The sequence below is a fragment of the Sceloporus undulatus genome, chromosome 5 (assembly GCF_019175285.1).
Source record: "Sceloporus undulatus isolate JIND9_A2432 ecotype Alabama chromosome 5, SceUnd_v1.1, whole genome shotgun sequence".
In the NCBI taxonomy this organism is placed as follows: domain Eukaryota; kingdom Metazoa; phylum Chordata; class Lepidosauria; order Squamata; family Phrynosomatidae; genus Sceloporus; species Sceloporus undulatus.
In genome coordinates, this window is record NC_056526.1 from 166,714,023 (window position 1) to 166,734,142 (window position 20,120).

Genomic DNA, 20,120 nt, shown 5'->3' on the forward strand with positions numbered 1-20,120 from the left:
AAAGTGAGTTGGTGTTGATGGGATGTTTCAGTAGCTGATCTTTCAGACTGGGGGGGGGGGTGTGCAAAGCAAGGATAATTCTTCTCAGGTTGTGGTTTCAGAGAACTTTGGCTTTCATCATCTTCTCAAATATATCTGCTGCAATGGTTTTATTGAAATGTTTGTGTTCTCCACATGTGATATGATTTGAATTTTTCAGTAGTATGCAGTACAACCCATTCTATTTTTTTGTACATTAGCAGAGTGAATGACAAACATTCCTTGGTTTTGGTTGAACGGTTAGCCTATCAAGGCTATGCAGACTGGTATAATTTTTATAGCACTTTGACTCTGTAATGGATAGTTATAGCAGTCTAATAATGAGCCTACTTGCAAATTAATCTTCAACACTACCCGAAAGCCAGAATGACTAAACTGAGTCTATTTTATTTCTGGTGTATCAGGAGAGAACATGATTTAATGGGAGATATTATAATGTTTTGTAAGATGGAAGACAGTACGAAAAGAGGAAGACTGCATTACACGTTGATAGACTGAATCAAGGAATAGCAGGGCTGTTGTTATTATTATTATTATTATTATTATTATTATTATTAGGGTATTTTGGAGGGTTCTCATTCATAAGTCAAAGCTGACTTAAGAGCAATTAGCAGTAAACCACTTTAGGTGTTACGGCTTCATCCTATGGAGTCCCATAATTTGGTGAGGTACTTAGAAATCTTTGCTCAATAGCTCTATTAAAGGCAAAGGTAAAGGTAGTCCCTTGACATGAATGTCTAATCATAACCGACTGTAGGGGGTAGTGCTTATCTCTGTTACTAAGCCAAACAGCCAGTGTTGTCTGAGGACTACTACAGTGGTCATGTGGCCAACATGACTGTACCGAACAGTGTTACCTTCCCACCAAAGTAGTACCTATTTATCTACTTGCATTTGCATGCTTTCGAACTGCTAGGTTGGCAGAAGCTGGAACTAGTGCAGCACTGGGTCCTTGAACTGCCAACCTGCTGATCTTACAGTCATCAGGATTGGTGTCTTAACCACTAAGCCACCACATCCCTTAAATATTACTCTATTACACTTAAATAGCTCTATTACACTCCCATGAACTGCCAAATTAGACATCTTGAGCAGAGAATTTGAAATACCTCAACAAAACACAAATCCCAGGAAACTGTAGGATAGAGCCATGGCAGTTTCAAAGAGGTTTCAAACTGCAATAAGAGTGGAATGCAGATACTCTATGTCATGCCTACTCTGTAATACCTTGAGGTGCTGATTAATAAGTCCTTTAGGAACTAGTTCTCCAAATTTCCTTTGACAAACAAATAGCTATTACTATATCCCTTATCACAAACTAAATTTTAGTTGCATCTAATTTATTTCACAGAAGAAGGTAGATTTTCTCATTCAAAAAGAAATGTGTGGTGGTGACTTTTCTCTGAAACACAGGCAGGAAATCATTTGAATGAAAACAGAATATACTTTCATTGGTACCCTAGATTTTCACATCTTTGGTGTTTGCTTAAAAGGCAGGTTCACTTCTATTACAGCATTATTGATGGGTTCCTTTTTTCTGTGACCTCAGGCAAGGTCAGCCTGTATATCCCATCTCAAGTGGATTCAGGCAGCCCTACCCATCCTCACTTTCAGTCGACACCTCCATGTCAAGGTAGGTGTAGGTGTGGGATGGCTGACTGGCTGAGAAGTAACTGCTGGAATTAGAGGATCCATTTGCTCTTCTGCTTGTATCCTGGTATCTGCCTCTGCTTGCTTCTCCCCCCCCCACCCCCAATCAGCTAAAATGCATTTGTATATAAGAAAATGTGTGTATGTTACTGTGTATACACAGCTTGTTTTCATCACATGATACTTAATTTCAGCATATAGCCATCGCCGTGGTCTGAAGGCATGTGATACAGAAGCCGCAGTATAAGTAAACAGGTCTAGACCTGAGCATTGCCTGAATGGATGGTACTATCTTGGGAACCCTAAGTATGCTGCTTTGAGTTCTAATTGAAGAAGGGTGTGGTATAAACATAGTAAAATACGTGACAGTAATTTATTTTGACATTTTGTACCATATATGAATACGAAGTATTCAATAAGGCGAGAGTTATCTCACCTGACTCCAACAAATATTCTACACCTTACAGCACCACAGGGATCTCCAAGTCCAAATGTACCTTAAAGGAAAGTCAAAAGAAGCTGTGCACACATGGTTATATCTGTAAAGGTGATGTGTGAATGGGGTGCAATTGTTAGTGCAAGCAAGTAACACTAACTGGGACTTGGCAATGGAATACTTTTGCATCATTCTATTATGCAATGTTTCTACACTTTGGTAACATGGGATCTCTATGCTATGCTTGGTGAACACAAAGATTGCTGTGGACCTCTTGATATTTTGCAGATTGGAAACACAGATACAAACATTCAGTGGCACTTTTTAGGTGTGGATTCCAATTCTTTATATGCACTGCTTTCATTTAATCCCTGTTTTTATTCCCCTAGTTAGTGGTACATTTCATCACAAATTGCCAACTTGTTCAAGCCAATATAAAAATGTTTCTAGTGTGCTTTTGAGGAGGTAATACTCATTTCTGTATACCTTTCTTGACAAATTATACAACTGGTTATCAGTGCATTTCATGCAGGCACAGCAGCTGAGAAAACAGAGGGCAAATAGAAAACTAAATTCAGATTGCTAACAGTAATTCCCTTCCATTTTAGATATTTCATACATTTCATCTAATCACCACCCACCCACCCTTGGTGTGGTCCTTGTGAATTTATAATTCAACATTTGATCAATATTGATGAAACATGGATTGGAATGTCAATAGGATCATACATATGTAAATCCCAGAACATAGGTTTGAGATCTCTTCAGAATAATAGGAAAATTAGCTTTATTTGGGGTTTTCTTTGATGTAGCTGAGAGTCAGCGCACACGTTTATAAGTTGTAGAAAGCTAGATAATTTTGGCCAGAATCTTTCTTACAGGAACTAAGATGGTAGACTAGAATTTGACTCTTTATATAAAAGTGGTAATACGATTGTACTGAACTGCTCTTGATTTTCTGCATGGCAATTCATATCTTTCTATTGGCTGGTGATGGGTAACTGAATGTCTTCATTTTATACTTGTGTGAAAACAGTGTTCCCCTTGGTTATGGGCATTTGATTTTTAAATGATTGTCCACATTCCATTCCACTGTGTCTAATTTCAGATTCCTGATGAGGATTCTGAAAATAAAGATGTCTGTCCTAGATTATAAACAGTGGAGTATTGGAGCCTGACTCACTGGGTCAAAATCCCAGGGGCTTTTTAAAAAAAAAAATTAACAGGGACTGTAACATTATCTGCCATCTCCCTTGGACTGCCCTATTGCCACTTAGTTTAGTTGCATTCTGCACAGTAACTGCAAAGGGTACTGATTTTCCAGTTGTTATGAGCTGTCTTTGGAGTTTATCAGACGGGAGGGAATTGGCCAAATCCCATGCAGAAACAGGATTTAAATCCACAAAAGTGAGATTGCTTTCAGATGCATTGAGCATTAATCTGAAATTAACCTGCACAAAAAGTGGACAAATCTCACAAAAGCTGGATCGTTTTCAGACATATCGGGGGCATTGAGCACTAATCCAACATTAACCCGCACAGAAAGTGGACAAAACCAGCCACTTTTTACTTTAGGGATTTTCCCAAACGTAAAAAAGCAGCCGATTTTTTCCACTTTCTGTGCGGTTTAATGTTGGATTAATGATCAATGGCCCCGATATGTCTGAAAACGATCCCACTTTCACAGGATATTTTTGGAATTTAAATCCAGTTTCTGCACGGGATTTGGGCACCTAGCCTCCCATGTGATAAGTTCCTCTGTTGCTGTCCAAAATATTTGGGGGTGGCTGGCTGTTGAAAAGCTGTATTCCCTGGTACAGATGAAAATTACTAAAAGTTTTTTAGATCAGTACAACCACCTGCATCTTTGGACTTGCTAAAGGGGATTACTTATAGAGATTGTAAATGGTAAGACCCTTCAAAATCTTTACACCACTGATTATTGAAGGATAAAAACTCTATTCATAATTCACAAATTTAAGCCCAATAATTGTTTCTCACATTGGTGTGTTGTGGTGGACTGAAAGTGAATTAATTGTTCTCTTGAGTCATATAATTATCCTGTATTATGTCCATGTTGCCATTATGAAGAAAGCTGCACTCTCTGTTTTTGCAGGTTTTCACATCATATGATTCCCGGTCCTCCAGGACCCCACACAACTGGAATCCCTCACCCAGCAATCGTAACACCTCAAGTAAAACAAGAACATCCGCACACAGACAGTGACTTAATGCATGTGTGAGTTAGTTTTCCTCTGGTGTTTAATTTATCCTTAATCTTTAATATCTGAGAATTGTGTAAGCATGCCAAAAGATTTTTTTTAGCAGCAAGGTGTTTTTTTAGCAATATCAATATTGGGAGGATAGTGAAAGAGGGCTGGAAACACAGAGATGTTTGGTGTCAGGTTACAGCAGCATTTCTGCAGTAAACGGTGCAATAAACTTTGACTGGGAGAGAATGGCATTCTACTCTTGCTGTGTGTGCCTACCTATAACAGACAAAGTAAACAGTTGCTGCCTCCAGAATCCCTAACTACTTACTTGTAGAAAGCAAAATTGAGTGGAAAAGAGAAAGCAGATAGGGTTGCCTCACTAGCTACCGTCAATGTTTTAAAAAAAGATATAGATCTATAAATTCAGCCACCGAAGGAGAAAATTTAAGAAAAGTGGGGGTTGGTGAAAGAAAAAGTCATTCCTAGATATATTTTTGAAAAATCCCATCACAAGGTCTCAAGAAGAATTCAGCATGATTTCTTTACTTATGTAAGCTTTCCCTGATTTGTTTCATTTCACATGTACATATTGTTGTGTATGCAATTTATGATGACCCCATGAATTTTGTAGGGTTTTCTTAAGCAAGGAATACCCAGAGGTGTCTCCCCCCCCCCCAGTTTACAGCCATGGTATTCATTAGTGGTCTCCCATCCAAATACTAAACAGGTAGGACCTTTAGGGTATCTGGGTCCCATTTTTAGTTTGGAATTTAAAAATTGCTGGAACATTTTATGCAGTATTTCTACATTTTGGTAAAATGGGATCTATATACTACATGCTAAACTGCTCTTCTGTTTTTGTGGCATAGTCTTGTTATTTCTGCCTCTTGTACCAAATTTTCTTCTAAAGAACTAATGGTCAGGAACGCACTTACTTCATGAACTGAGGTATACCTGTAAAACGAGTAACTGAATCCATATGCCTGTTTGACAGAAAAAATGAATCATCTTTCGATATTTGGAAAGAACTAAAAAAAAGTTTACTGTATTACCTTTTATGTTATTTTTGATGCTAGTCATAAGTTAATGGGAAATATTTAGTAGATGCCACCTGCATCTTTTACAAGGCCTCAGTGGATGCAGCATTGATCTTCTCATTTCAGGGTTTTAGAAGATTTTCAAATTAAGGGAAAATCTATTCCTCAACACCATCACTATCTGCATGTTGTTTCTGGCTTCATTATTTATGAGGGTTTCTCCATAGTCGACTTGCTTTGTTGACCAAAATAATAGTGTAGGGAAGATGTACATTCCTCTGTGTGTACACAGATGAGTCATGGTATGAATGGATACAGAAAAGAAAGCTGCTATAAACTATGATGGCCTGAAGGCTGTTAATCCCATCTCTAGTAGATCCATTGACTCAGGGTTGTGCAGATTGCCCCTAAGGGGCGCTCTTTTGGTGTTGTGTCATGCGGATGCAGCGCCAGAGGAGTGCCACACACCACGTGGTGCAGTATGCAGTGTCACAACAGCCTGGGGTTGGAGCAGGGGCATGCATTGTGTAGACACTACACCCCAACTCTGCCTCCAACTCAGCCCAAGTTGCCGGTCTGCAGAGCCCCTCAATGAGATTTACTTATAAATTTACTCAATTTGAAAAGTTGATTCAGAATGCCTACTCTTATCAGAAGTAACCAACATAATACTGATAAATATATTTACTGTTTTCTCCTTGTGGACTCAAATACCAAGAACCAATTAAGTTTGACCACAGAGAAATGGGGGGAGGGGGGGAGAAGCCAATTGATCCTTTAAAGTGGAGGTATAAAACATCCATATTTAAAGCTGAATTTGGTAACAAGTGCTCTCCTTCTCTATTTTTCTTCCCTCCTACTACCTTTAGGAAGCCTCAGCATGAACAGAGGAAAGAACAAGAGCCCAAAAGACCTCATATTAAGAAACCTCTGAATGCTTTCATGTTATACATGAAAGAGATGAGAGCTAACGTTGTAGCAGAGTGTACTCTGAAAGAAAGTGCAGCTATCAACCAGATCCTTGGCAGAAGGGTATGGCAGAGCATGTTTTGGGGTGTATATGTCTATTTTTCAATCCTCATATGTTGTTTAATTCACCAATCCCCTACACTTATTTATTTACACATTGACTATGCTTTTACTTGGTAATGGAAGTAAGATGATGGATCCTAAAATAAAAAGCAAGTAGTCTTGTCATGCCCATAAAGCTGTAGAGGTAAAGGTAAGGAATGTGTATTGTACAAATAAGATGGCAGGTTTACTTCCCCACATCATCAAAGAGGTTTAGATGTGTGAGACAGTGTTGAATCTGACATAGCTCTTAGAAAAGTGGTTTCATCCAGAGGAGTCAACATTTGGTTATACTAGTATGTAGTTTGCTCCCTAACCATTTCCACAGCCCCTGAGCCCCAACCCCACTACCCAAAATATATTTTTCCTGGCAAAACAAAAAAGTGAATTGCAGCTCTGGAGGCTATTGCAATTCATCATCTAAATTGGGTTCAAAATTAGAAGTGGACTCTGGGTACATTTTATTTCAATATGTTTATTGGTTCATGCAGCGACGGCCACACTGAAGTTGTCTACGTTAATTTTTTTTAAATAACATTTTTATTAATTAACCAAAAAGAAACAAACAAATACACACTAAATTTATTGTATCTTAAAAAAAATACAAGGAAATAACACATCTGAATTACAAAAAAAAAAAACCCTAAAAGCATCTAAAACAATGCTAAAACAAAACAAAACAAAAAACAAAAACAGTAACTTCCAGCAAGCTATGGTTCTTCAACAATACTAATCTAACTCCCCCCTATTTTATTTAAAAGTTTATTTAATACTTAGAAAAACCTCAAAATCATATTGTAATATTTAGGTAAAAGTAAAAGTAAAAAAAAAATCCTTATGCAGAACTAAATGACAATATAAAACTTAATGAAGACTCTACTTGTATATCCCTTTTCTAAAAACCTAAAATTATAACAGAACTTTCCTTATTTTTATACAGTCAATCAGCATCTTTCATTCATTCTTAAAATTATCCAAGGTTTTTCTCAAATATTAGCATAGGTCCAAAACACACACTGCAGAAATAATCCAGTTTGAGACCACTTTAACTGCCCTGGCTCAGTGCTAGAGAATCCTGGGAATTATAGTTTATTTGGCACCAGAGCTCTCTGACACAGAAGGCTAATGTCTCACAAAACTACAGTTCCCAGAATTCCCTAGCATTGAGCCTGGGCAGTTGAAGCGGTCTCAAACTGGATTATTTCTGCAGTGTGTTTTGGACCATAGTTAACTTGTTGAATTTTGCAAAATCATTCAATTTTTAACCACTAATCTTCTCATGAAGGAATTATTATCTCTTTCCATCTTTGTGCATAGATTCTTCTGGCTGCAGCTATCATATACAACCCCATTTTCCACACACCCAGAGACACAGACACAGACACTTTAACATCTCCCTTTTTGCTCCCAGGCAAAATGCAGTATCAATATACAAAAAACTGCTGCTCCTCCAAAGAAGAAAGGAACAAAACTTTTAACACATGGTTGGGCTGATCCTGAATTCATGATTTAGGGCTGCCACAGTCTCCCTCCCTCCCTCCCTGTCTGTCTGTATACAGTGCAGAAATCAATGGGTCAGCCTACAATTTGATAACTCTTGGGCTGAAAAATATGGCATCACTTACAGGTGTGACTTTGCTAAACAAGATTAATTTCCTGCAAAATAATAGTGGCTTCATAGTTGTCAGCTTCAGCAAACGTTAAAGCTCTAGAATGCATTTACACTGCATAATTATAGTTGGCTGTTAGCACTATAACTGTCATGGTTCGGACCTATTGAATTTGTAGTGTAATAACGTATTTAGAATTTTCTTCTAGAATTCTTCTAGAGAGTTCTAGTGCTGTAGTTCAATGGAGTGTATTAGAGCTCTCTAGCAGACCATTCTAAGTACCTTATTACTTATTACAAATTGTGTAGGACAGAGCTGTAACCATTACCTCACCAAATTACAAATCCCAGGATTCCATATGATGTATCTGTGATAATTAAAGTGGTATCAGATGCCCATAACTATTGGTGCTAGCGCACTTTTGCTGTCCTTCTTAATGAAAGGTGGAGATTTAGTGCAGCTGCTGTTGTAAACAGAAGCTAACTGACATAGCTAGAATTTAAGTAAAATTCAGTAATCTGGCAGTATAGCAGCTGTATCTTCCCTTGTCTTCTTCACACTGTTATTTCTTTCTCCTCCGCCTGTTTGTTCCTTGTGTTTATTCATCCATTCACTCAACTAACTTCCCCACAAATCATGAAGGAGGAATTCTCATTTTCTTTCAGTGTTGTTCTAGCAGTGATAGAGACTACAAGTGAAGGTGTTAAGTATGTTGATCCTCCAATCTCTCTATCTCTCCTCCCACCCTCCTTTATACAATATAAAGCAAAACTGTTTGGTAGAGTCAGCACCTTTAGGATACAGTGCAAACTGAGAGGCGTGTTTTATATTCAACAAGAAACTTGCCTAGAATATTGTGTAAAGTGGTTGCTAGAGAAAACAGCCATGTATGCAGTTTTTCCACAACTTAGGAGGCGATTTTCAAAGGCGTCACTTGACATGGATTTATATGGGTTAGTGAAAGTGCAATCCTACCACTGCCTTGCTATCCTGTATCCTCTGCAGGATGGGCTATGTCAGCCTTTCCTGATAACAGTGGTGTGTTGCTATATCACAGCAGTTGTCTATAACCAACTCATATGAATTGCTCCATTCTGATTTTTTATTCTTTATTTATATAGCTCTGTAGCTATATACAAACAATGAATTGGATAAAGTAAACCTGCCTATGGCGTACAATCTAAGAAATAATAGCATAATACATATACAGTAAATAATACATAACAATACAGGAAAGGGTTCAGTAAAGTAAAGCAGGCAACAAATTAAATATGTCAAATAACAAATAAAGGAAATAGATTTTCTGTAATGTTTCATTAATGTTAAAACATATATTGCAGCACATGCTTCCATATTTGTGAGCATATTCAAAGCAGGATGTCTGCCTTTTAAAATATAGTTATTTAAAATATGACTAACACATTTATAAGCAGAGACCTTCATTCTCTTCTGATATTTCTGTAGTTTGAGCTATGCTTGCCAACTACTTAAACCCTTGGCTTTTAAAATGGGTTTTGGCGTCAGGAGTGATTAGGGATCTATTTGCAAAGCATACTATGAAGTTTACTGCCCAATTCCATCAAAGGACGCTCTGTGTGTTTGATTATTATGCAGTCTAAATGTGCCACAAGACTGGAAATTCCTAGTCTGAATTTCACAAACATTGATTTAGCTTAAGCCCTTGTCTGTATTTTGACAGCTTTCTCCATGACTTAAATGATTCTCAAGGTAACTCCACAACCCTTCATGAAACAGAGCAGTAGTCTTACAAGGTACAAAGAATAGGACCTAGGCAGGAATCTGAGTAGAATCTTCCAACATAAACACTATAGCCATCCTCCAGAAGGGTATGCTATTAATTGTTATAGTTGTGTCCCTTTAGGTTGTTTCCAACTTGTAACTCCTGTAGCTACTGGAAAAAGTACACACTACATACATTCACTCATAACTTATTCCCTAAAGTTATTTCTAAAGATGTTTTTGTTGTTGTTGTGTGGATTCAAGTCATTTCTGACTTATGGTGACACTACGGCAAACCTATCATGAGGCAATTTTAACAAGATTTGTTCAGAGCGGATTTGCCATCACTTTACTCTCACTTGGACACAGTATATCTAGGCAGTTTTGCACACAATGTTGCAAAAATCCAATAATGGTCTCAACTAGAGTAGTCCTCTAAAATAAATGATGATTACCACATATAAAGAAATTCTATTCATTTTAGTATGTCTCCCATTTAATTTAGCCCCTAGTATAATTAATCATAATTCACAAAAGTGAATAGATCATGGTTATCCCAGTACTTCAAGTAGTAATCTAGAGTTCTTTCACACCATTTTTGTCTACCTTATCTTACACATATTGCTTTCCAATTTTCCATCCATCAAATATTGAATTAGAGTTTTAAAAAATCAGGTACACAGTTCAGGGAAATTGGAAACATGTAGGACTTCTCACTCAGTTGAGTTCTATACAGATTAAATTATGGGTAATGTTGTTTACTCAATTGCCTTCTGAGTGCATAGTAATTGTAGGAAAAGTCCTACTTGTGTTTATACACAATCCCTTCAGCCTGAGGTCAGCTGGCTGTGTGCATCTGCCAACACACAGAGGATTTGGCTGTTGGCTTGCTACATCAAATATCACTTTTCTAGCATTCTCAATGGCTTCCTAGAAGCCAAACTTTGAACACAGTGGCAGATGGTACTCAACTGAAATCACTTTGTAGTAGAAGAAAAATAGTACTGTGGGACTTTGTCCAGAGCTCTAGTGAGGCATCTCTAAAGCAACAAAGTAAGAGGACAAGTTGTTTTGGTTTGAAGAGTTGAAAGAATGCTTCTGCAAAACCAAATAAATTTCTAGAATGATTTAAGTGCTGTTTGTACAGTGTTAATCTATGCATTTTTAGCACCTTTAAAACCAATGCTGCAGAATTAAAGCAGTTTGACACCACTTTAATGGCCTTGGCTCCATCCTGTGGACTCCTGGGATTTGTAGTTTGGTGAGATATATTGGTCTGTCAGAGAGCTCTGGTGCCTAACCAAACCATAAATCACAGGATTCTATAGGATGGAGTCATGGCAGTTAAAGTGGTGTCAAACTGCTTTAATTCTGCAGTGTAGATACACCCTCAGTTAGTCTCAAAGGTGCTACAAGATACCTTTGCCCATTGATCCACTGCTTTGTCTTTTAATGTTAGCCAGTGTTAGCTATGTAATATATTTCTTAGACTCAAGTAACAATTGCTCTCTAAATTGTTTTTTTCCAAAACTACAACAAGAACTAATAAAACCAATATTATGAATGAATTAAATCTGTGCAAATTTACAACTGCACATTGATAATCAAGAATGAGCTAACTAAGAAAACCAGGTGCTGCTAAAATGATAGGCAACAACTTACCTTGAATACTCCGTGCACTTTTTTCAGGATATTACACCTTGGTGAGAATACTGATACAGAGAGAAGATAACTTAAATGTTGCAAAGTGATTCCTTTTGGAGCCTCCCAAACCTCTGTCTCTAATTCTGTTAGAAAACTATGAACCCCTTGGAAAAACCATGTGCCTTCTGTGCTTCATCTTTGTCCCTTGTTGGCCCCCTCCCATGTTCCCTGCCGGATGGCTCTTGGAAGCAGCAATCTTCTACCCTGGTTTCCTGCTGTGAAACATCTGACAAGCAGCTGTGGGGGTTGGAGCTGGCTGCTTCTTGAGAGCAAAAGCAAAAGCTGCTGTGCCTTGGAGGTGTGTATGTGTGCATAGAGAAAAGCAGTTCACTGAAGCTAAAAAAACTCACCTTGTGCTAGAACATCTAAAGCCTAGAATGGTGGCCTGGGGTGCCATTTGAATTTTGAACATTTTAGGAATGTTAGATTGGAAGTTCTTATAGACACAATAATGCAGCTGTAAGTGTAATAATAACAGTAAAAACTTGAATAATAAAAACATTGTGTAAACTTTGAGTGTATGAGGAAGTGGATTGTATTAATGTAGACCGAAAGATGGGGGCGAACACATTGCATAATGGTGGAAAAGTTGACCTCCCTTCAAGAATGAAGATTTGTGCTACTTTTATGACAAAAATAAATAAACAGAATATTTCATTGTTTTTAGGCTGTAAAAGAAGCAGCTTCATGCTTTTGACCATGCAAGATCTTGAATGTATGTCACAAGTGAGAGTTATATGGGTTTAAAAACAGAGATCAGTGTTAGTTTCACTTCTTAATCCAAGTCTTGCTTTGGACCTTTGGTCAACCTCTACTACTGAAGGCCATTTGCAAAGAGCTATTGATAAGCTAATTTAGAGGCTCTCCAGACTGCCCCAAAGGGATGGGCTGGAGGTGTCCAGTTTCCCTCCAAAGGGACGCCATAGCAGCCAAACTGCGTGGCATCCCTCCGGACCAAAAAGAACCCAAAAAAACCAGGTTCTTTTTGGTGCATGGGGACAACATCATCAATGCGCCACTGGCGCATTGTGACACGTCCATGACTCAAGCACAGCACCTGGAGGTGCAGACACAGTGCCATGCTTGCCATGTGGACAGTGCCATATAAAAGATGGTGCCATCCATACGTGTTAGAGTTCTGGAGAATGTGGATGCTGTGTGCTCCGGAACCCTAAAATTGGCCACAGGCTGCTGCAAACTGGCAGTCTGTACAGAGCCTTACTTGTCTGTCAGTCCATTCATATTGCACCAGCTCCACAATCGCCAAACATTTCAGTGGCTTTTGTTTCTCTCTCCTGTCAAAGCCAAGTAGGTTCCAGTCAATGTTTTCAACCTGATGGTATCTTTCAACTCACTGTGTAGTCTTTTGCTTTAAGCTTTCATTTGGCATTTTGTTTCCATTTGTTTATCATCCTTTACTTGTATTTTCTGCTCCCAGACTCCCTGTCTTCCACTGCTCTGCTTAGGTTTGCAGACTCATGGCCATGACCTCTCTGAGTCCATCCATCTGGTGTAAGGTCTTCCTTTCTTTCTGCTACCCATTACCTTCCCAGCATTATTGTATTTTCTAATGAGTCATGTCTTCTGATGATGTGGCCAAAGTATGACAGCCTCAATTTGATCATCTTGGTTTCAAGGTGTATTTCAGGCTGATCTGTTCAGGGACTCATTTGTTTTCTTTTTGGCTGTCCGCTGTATCCTCAGCACTCTTCTCCAGCACCACATCTCAATGAGTTGATTTTATTTATACCCACTTTTTTCACTATCCAGCTCTCACATCCATACATGGTGATGTATGGCTTTGGCGATTTCATCTTTAGTGCTGTGGACTGTGGATAACTATTATCAAACATCTAAATTTGATTACTTTTGAAGAGTTTTTGCAATTAGACTGAGGACTACATGTTGTCTACACTTGCCTTATTCTAAACATCTGCCACACTGAAATATCATGGAAGACTTTTAACACCCAAACTTTTCACTAAAAGAGCTCTAATGGCTTGTATTTTTTCATAGTTCAGGCAAGAAATAAAGAAACCCCCCTCCTTCTAATTTCAGGTATTACAGTGCTCTGTGTAGAGGGTGTAACGTCATTGGCTCACCATCAGTGCTGCGTCAGTGATTACAATGTGTTTTTGTTTTTCCCACATGCCAGAACAATAAATTAATGTTATAATACCCTTCAGATGCTTCTGTGTGCAGAATTTTCTTCAAGCACATTACAAAATTCATTCTTTCTTCCTTTATTTGCAGTGGCATGCACTGTCCCGCGAAGAACAAGCTAAATATTATGAACTAGCTCGGAAAGAAAGGCAGCTACACATGCAGCTATATCCAGGCTGGTCTGCAAGAGATAACTATGTAAGCCCCTCATTTACATTTTCCTCAGTTAGCATTTGATGCAATTAAAACACAAAGACATGAGGGAGCAGCTGACACAGAAGACCAACCCAGTTTTGGCCTTATGTTTACTTTCCTCTCTTGCCTCATTCTGATGCCTTTCACAAAAACCCAAAGTGGTTTGGAATTGGCCTTATGTATGTTTGTGGACAAGCTGTACCATGTGACAAATAAATAAAAATGGCAATTAAAATAGTAGAGGATTGCTTTGAAAACATCTGGGGGCAGTGATTTACATATGTCTCCCTTTGACATATCACATGGTTAACAGATACATATGGCAATGATTCTCCTTTGAAGGAGGTTTGTTGGATAGTTTTTGAACTAATCTGGGTTACGTGAAAATATTTTTGTGTTAATCTTGGGGGGAGGGTTGTAAGTAGCTAGAGTGGGATGCAGTCAGAATTTCACATTTTTATTTGAACCAAACAGTCATCTTCATCTATAGTTCCCTTGTTTAAATCAGCAGTGTTTAAGAATGCATGTAGCAAAATCTAATAATGATTCTGTTAATACATTTGCTATTTACTTTCTAAAGTGCCTCATTCTTTGTGTGTTTTCAAGGAAAAAAATCCATACTGAAGAAAACCAAAGAACAATTTGCCTGGGAGTTAACTAAGATTGGACCTTGATTATTCCTAACTAAAGTATTCAAAGAGAAACCTAATGCCATACCTACTCCTTATTTTGAAAATGTTGCCTCTCACACATAGGTTATGCCAACAGTGAGGGTGCATACCCAAAACATTTATCTGTTTGTTTGTTTATATGTGACTCAACACTGTGTCTAAGAAAATACTTATAATTAAGATTGCAGTGGCAGGGTACACACTGCCAGAAAGAGGCGCCTCCCCAGTGCCTCTCTTTGCTCCGCAGGAGCACTGCAGCAACCAAATTGTGTGGCGCTCCTGTGGAGCAAAAAAGGAGTGCCGGGAAGCGGCTCCTCTTTGCAGCATCACTGCAACGCCGCAAAGCGCAAGGGATGTTGCGATGACATCGCAGCTACGCCACCCTGTCTGGGAGTGTGGGCGGTCCGCCCACCAGACAACCCTCGCACGTGACGAAGGCGCCTCAAAGGCCCATCTATTCCAGGACAGTGTTGGCCCAGATATAAGTCATTTTGCTATATTTCTAGCAAATATCCAGATACAAATATTTCTAGGCAGTCATTAGAATTAGAATTCATTACTGTAGTAATGGCATGTGACTATCTGGGGAATATAAATTTTCTCCGCCTTCCCATTTTAAAGTAGGATGAATGATGTGTATTGGGCTGAAAATAGTGATCAGTCCTATGAGAATTCATGGTTGCATGTGGATTTGAATCCAAGTCTTCCCAGTTCTAGCTATTTCATTACAGCATTTCTGAAACCAAGTTTTTTTGTTTTTTTTTTAAAGATTCTTGTCTCCATTTCAGCCCATCCTCTCACTTTTGGCATTGGAGAACAGATGATAACTGTTTATGTTTTGGAAATTCTGCATTTTGAATTCTGCAGCATTTCAAATTACTAATGTTTAATTTAATCTAAAAAGGGCTTTTGGCTTACAAGTACTTATCAAGAATATGAAACATGGCTTCAAATACAGCTTTAGTTTGTCGATAATTATTACTATAGGCACAGTCCAATTGTTAGTCTCAATTAGAATAGACCCACTGAATCAGTGGGGAATTGGTGAATTGACATTTAAACAGCATTGATTCTTTGGGTCTACTCTACTTGGGACTAACAATTAATTTAGATTCAGTCCTTATTGCTCCCCCCCCCAAAAAAAACGTTATTCATGGTATCTGCTGATTATTATTCTTGGCAGTAGCTGATGGGAATTTCTACTATAAATACTTTCCAAACTTTAATTCAGCTACTACCTCTGACTGTTGGTAATGCTTAAGCTCATTTAGTGTAGGCTTTTTTAATACACAAACATGAAATCTGTTATAAAGAAATAGCATTCTTTGCAACTGAACATTGCTCAAATGTGAAGATGATCCCAAGTAGCTTTTGGAGTATTATTATGTTTTCATAGACACAGTTAAGTAATTTGGAAGAGAGTTGATGATATGCTATTCTACAACAACTTTTCCATAGACCTTTTCCTTTTTTTCTTTCACTCCATAGGGAAAGAAAAAGAAGAGGAAGAGAGAGAAGCTACAAGAATCAACATCAGGTATGTTTCATGGTAGACCATCTTGTTTAATATTTATAGCATTTGAAAAACTCAGCCCTTTGCTTTGTTGCTTATTTATAGTTTTATATATAAAACTCTTTGCATAAAGACTTCCATAATGGATGGTACATATTTTAACAACATTTTAAAACATGCTGTCTTTATTGCCTTGTCTTTCTGTGTCCTGAGAAGTGTCAAATGGTGAACATTATTATTAGAAAATTCATGAAATTAAGCTCTGTACTGCTTCTTTCTACATCTGGAAATAAGAGAGGAATCTGCATTCCTTTGAAGGTCAGATCAGGCTCAACAACTGGAGATATACAAGTTTTGCTTATGATAATGATCAGGGTTTTTTTTTTTGTTTTGTTTTGTTTTTGCCAAAGTTATACTGACAATGAGAAAAGGAGCATCTTCTACTGGACAGCCAGTCTTCACAACCTTCACATAGTGTAGGATCTCTCTTCTTGCAGTCACTGCCATTGAAGATCGGTTCACAGCAGCTGCACAACTGCTATCATTTTACCTATTCATGCATAGAGCACACATTGACCAATTTCAGCACCTCTGCTTCTCCCTCTGAACCCCAATCTAACTTCAACAGTTAGTAACTGGAGGATCTCTTCTTGCACATGCTATGAATTGTTGTTTTTGATGTTGTCTGCCCTTGAGTTGACCTCAGTTCATAGTGACCCTGTGGATGAGACACCTCCAAGAAGCCCATCTTCCCACTTTTCTGCTGAGTTCCTGTAAGCCCTTGCCCATGTCCCCCCCCCCCCAATTGAGTCCGTCCATCTGGCATGTGGTTTTTCCCTCCTTCTTTTACCCTCTACCTTTCCTAGCATTATTCTCTCTCCCAGTGATCAACGTCTTCTCATTGTATGTACAAAGTATATCAGCCTCAGTTTAATCATTTTGGCTTCTAAGGATATTTCTGGCTTTATCTGTCCCCAGACCCATCTGTTTGTCTTTTTGGCTGCCCATGGTATCCTAAGCACTTATCTCCAGCACCACATTTCAAATGAGTTGATTTTCCTTCTATCTGTTTCCTTTACTGTCCACCTCTCACATCTAACTATCACACTGCTCTCCTGGATGCCCAACCTTCTGATCTCTGTTATGCATTAGGTCTCATTATTTATTATTATTTTATTGTTAATATATTTATTTGTTATTAACAGTTTTTATGCCTACCAGGCCTTCCAATGTCATGTACAATAAAATACAAAGATTTTCTTTAAAAACAGATTTAAACCCTTTTAAAAACCAGTTTTAAAAACAAAAGGTCAGCAGACCAGTGCAGTTGATTGACTGACTGCTGGAAGCTCATCAAGCTGCCTTTATCTCCAGTAACTGCCAGACATATGGAGCCACTGAAACACAGCAACAACAGGAGTTAACACATTCCTTCATTGTGAAGATATCCTACAGACTGATTGTGTATGGGAATTCTGGGACATCCAGTATGCACTCCTTTGGTCCTTGACTAAAACTTTTAAAAGACAGTAGAAATTGTCTTAACAGCTTCCTGGTATGTCACCTTAAAGCATCAGTGAGGTCATTTCACTTCTTTTCTTTTTGAAAAAACAACTAAATAGCTGGTATAAGAACCATGAAAGTCAGAGGAAATCAATTGGCAATTCACATTCTAGCATAAGATCTTTTATTTGAGGTATGCAAAACATTATTTAATGGAAATTTGTTAAAGAACAACAATCTTCTACAGGTGCAGCCCCACGAATGACAGCTGCCTACATCTGAAGCATGGTAAGAAAATTTCTAAAAGCCTTTCTGCTAAATTTATATATAAAAATAAGAACTTGTAAGCTTTTCTCATATTTTACTTTTGGGAAAAAAATCTTTAATTTATAGCACACGATTTGAAATGTGCTTTCTCCTCAAATGAATGCTCTTATGATTGATGGTTTTTATACCGGCTTTGATTTTTAGTGCCAATTCTTTTTTCTTTTTTTCTTTTTCTTTTACAATAACCAAACTGACTATACCTCACTGACTAGCTGCAAGTCTGTCTGAGAAGTACAAAATTATATCACCAAGCAGTTAACCACTTTGGCTTGCAGCACGCTGCAAGATGTGTCATTAGAAACAAATTAGAACAATTTCTTAGCACCTAAATCAACTTGTTCTAATCACTATAGAATAATGCTGACTTGGCAGGGTAGGCAGCATTGGTTTGATATTCTCATGAATTATTTCATTTGAATTTCATATTTATAAATACTGTAATGAAGTGGCTTCATATTTTACCTCTTGGGACTCTCGTCTTCCATAATTGTGTTAAGTGCTGGGCGTGGTGAAGGCCCCAGGACTACTCACAAGGGAATTAAAGCTGCAAAGATTATGGTGCATATTGAAATTAATGCCAATAATGATGGTACGTACATCTGAATACAGTTTCTGCTAGAAGTGCGAAAGCGGTTTCAAACCTGAGTAATAGATGTATTAAGTACTTGTGTTTGTAAATTTTCAGACAAAAGAACTAAAGTGTGTTTCAGGCAAAGGAACTAAGTGTTACAGTCTTCTTTCAGGAACCAAGAATAAAATCAGAAATAAGTTCTATACATTTTCCTAAAATGTTGATAGTTTTAATTGATTGAACTGCAGGTATGCATCAGTTAACAAATTAGATGTGTTCCTGGGCTTATTTCTTAAAAAAAACTTTGATACCAGAAGCAGAAACAACATGGACATAATAGGGATAACTTCCTACACCACAAAAACAAGAAGAACAGGTCACTTGTTTCAGTAAAATTAACATTTTACATGTGTGAACTGAAATAGCCAGGTCATGTAAGCCTTGCAAAACAAAACAGTTTGAACCTTCTAAAGCCCACTTGGAAGATTGGTCTCTAGAAATGCATACTAGAGTTAATTTTTTTCTTTCAGCAGCTTCCACTTTTCTTTTGATTTCCATTTCCCATTTCACATTCATGATTTATGGTAGCTGGCGAGACAAGCATTTCCCTTTTCTTTTTGTTTTGCTCTTCAGACATGCTCAATAATTGATCCTGGAGGCAGCTGTTTACCTTGCCTATTCAGTGTCAGCACACAAGAGTTACAGTAGGATCATCAAGAGTAGAACCCCCTTTTCCCCCAGGTCAAGCTTCATTATATTGCTTACTACAGACACACTGCTATAACCTATCACTGAAAGTGTGTCTTTTTCCAGCCCTCTTTCACCATACTCCCAATGCCAATTCTAAAAAACAAAAACAAGACAAAACTCACAAAAACCTTCCACCTGGACAGAAGACTGCAAAACAGGGAGGCTGGGTTGGGCTGGGTTAGGCTCCCATAAAAAGACTTTGTAAAAAAGAGCTTCTTTGTCATAGGCTTTCTAAACAGAGGTATCTCTGTCTGTTGTTTCATTATAAATCTTCCTCATTTTGTTCTTTTTGCCGCCTCCAAAATGTCCTCTCCTGGCTTATTATATGCAAATATAGATTTTATGTATATCTGTTAATAAAACTAATTTTATGGAAAGAAATGTAATGGTAAGCAGAACTTGTTCTTAATTTAAAATGAACAGGGACCTACATCTACAGTCTTCTGTAAGAGTTGGAACTGAATGGTTCCAACTCTGTTACAGAAGTTGATTTTACAGTTTTTCTTGCACAAATGTTTAATAATGTATAAATAATAACAATAACAACAATCATTGTCATCATAATACAGTATTTATTTCTCATCCATGTCTCTGCTTGGATTGAGGCAGGGAACAACAGTAATTAATAAATACACAACATTAGTTAAAAACACATCAGTTAAAACACAGCAATTTAAAAGGACAAATAAGACATACATATATTAAAACAACCCATATTTAAAGTTCGTTTAAAATTCACAGTTTAAAAATCATCTGTATGAGCCTGCCAGAAGAGACTGATCTTTCGTGCTTTTTAAAATTTGGACAGCGTTTTCAGCTGTAAAATCTCTTCTGGCAAGTCATTCCACAGTGTAGGGCAGTGCTTCTCAATTATTTTCTGTCATGCCCCCCCTAGGAAGAAGAAAACATTTCGCGCCCCCCCCCCCC

At 37.9% G+C, this 20,120-nt stretch overlaps 1 protein-coding gene across 4 annotated transcripts in view; it reads left to right on the forward strand.

Annotated features, from left to right (window-relative positions):
- The window catches only part of LEF1 (lymphoid enhancer binding factor 1), a 130,667-nt gene that overhangs the window by 90,600 nt on the left and 19,947 nt on the right, over positions 1-20,120 (forward strand). The window contains exons 7-12 of one of the 4 annotated variants that reach the window (XM_042469988.1): positions 1,589-1,672; positions 4,242-4,364; positions 6,245-6,407; positions 13,754-13,861; positions 16,018-16,066; positions 17,793-17,833. In XM_042469988.1, the coding sequence (XP_042325922.1) occupies positions 1,589-1,672; positions 4,242-4,364; positions 6,245-6,407; positions 13,754-13,861; positions 16,018-16,066; positions 17,793-17,827 (562 nt within the window). In that variant the 3' untranslated portion in view covers positions 17,828-17,833. The remainder of the gene's footprint in view (positions 1-1,588; positions 1,673-4,241; positions 4,365-6,244; positions 6,408-13,753; positions 13,862-16,017; positions 16,067-17,792; positions 17,834-20,120) is intronic. The other 3 variants (XM_042469990.1, XM_042469986.1, XM_042469989.1) reach the window with 3 other exon arrangements.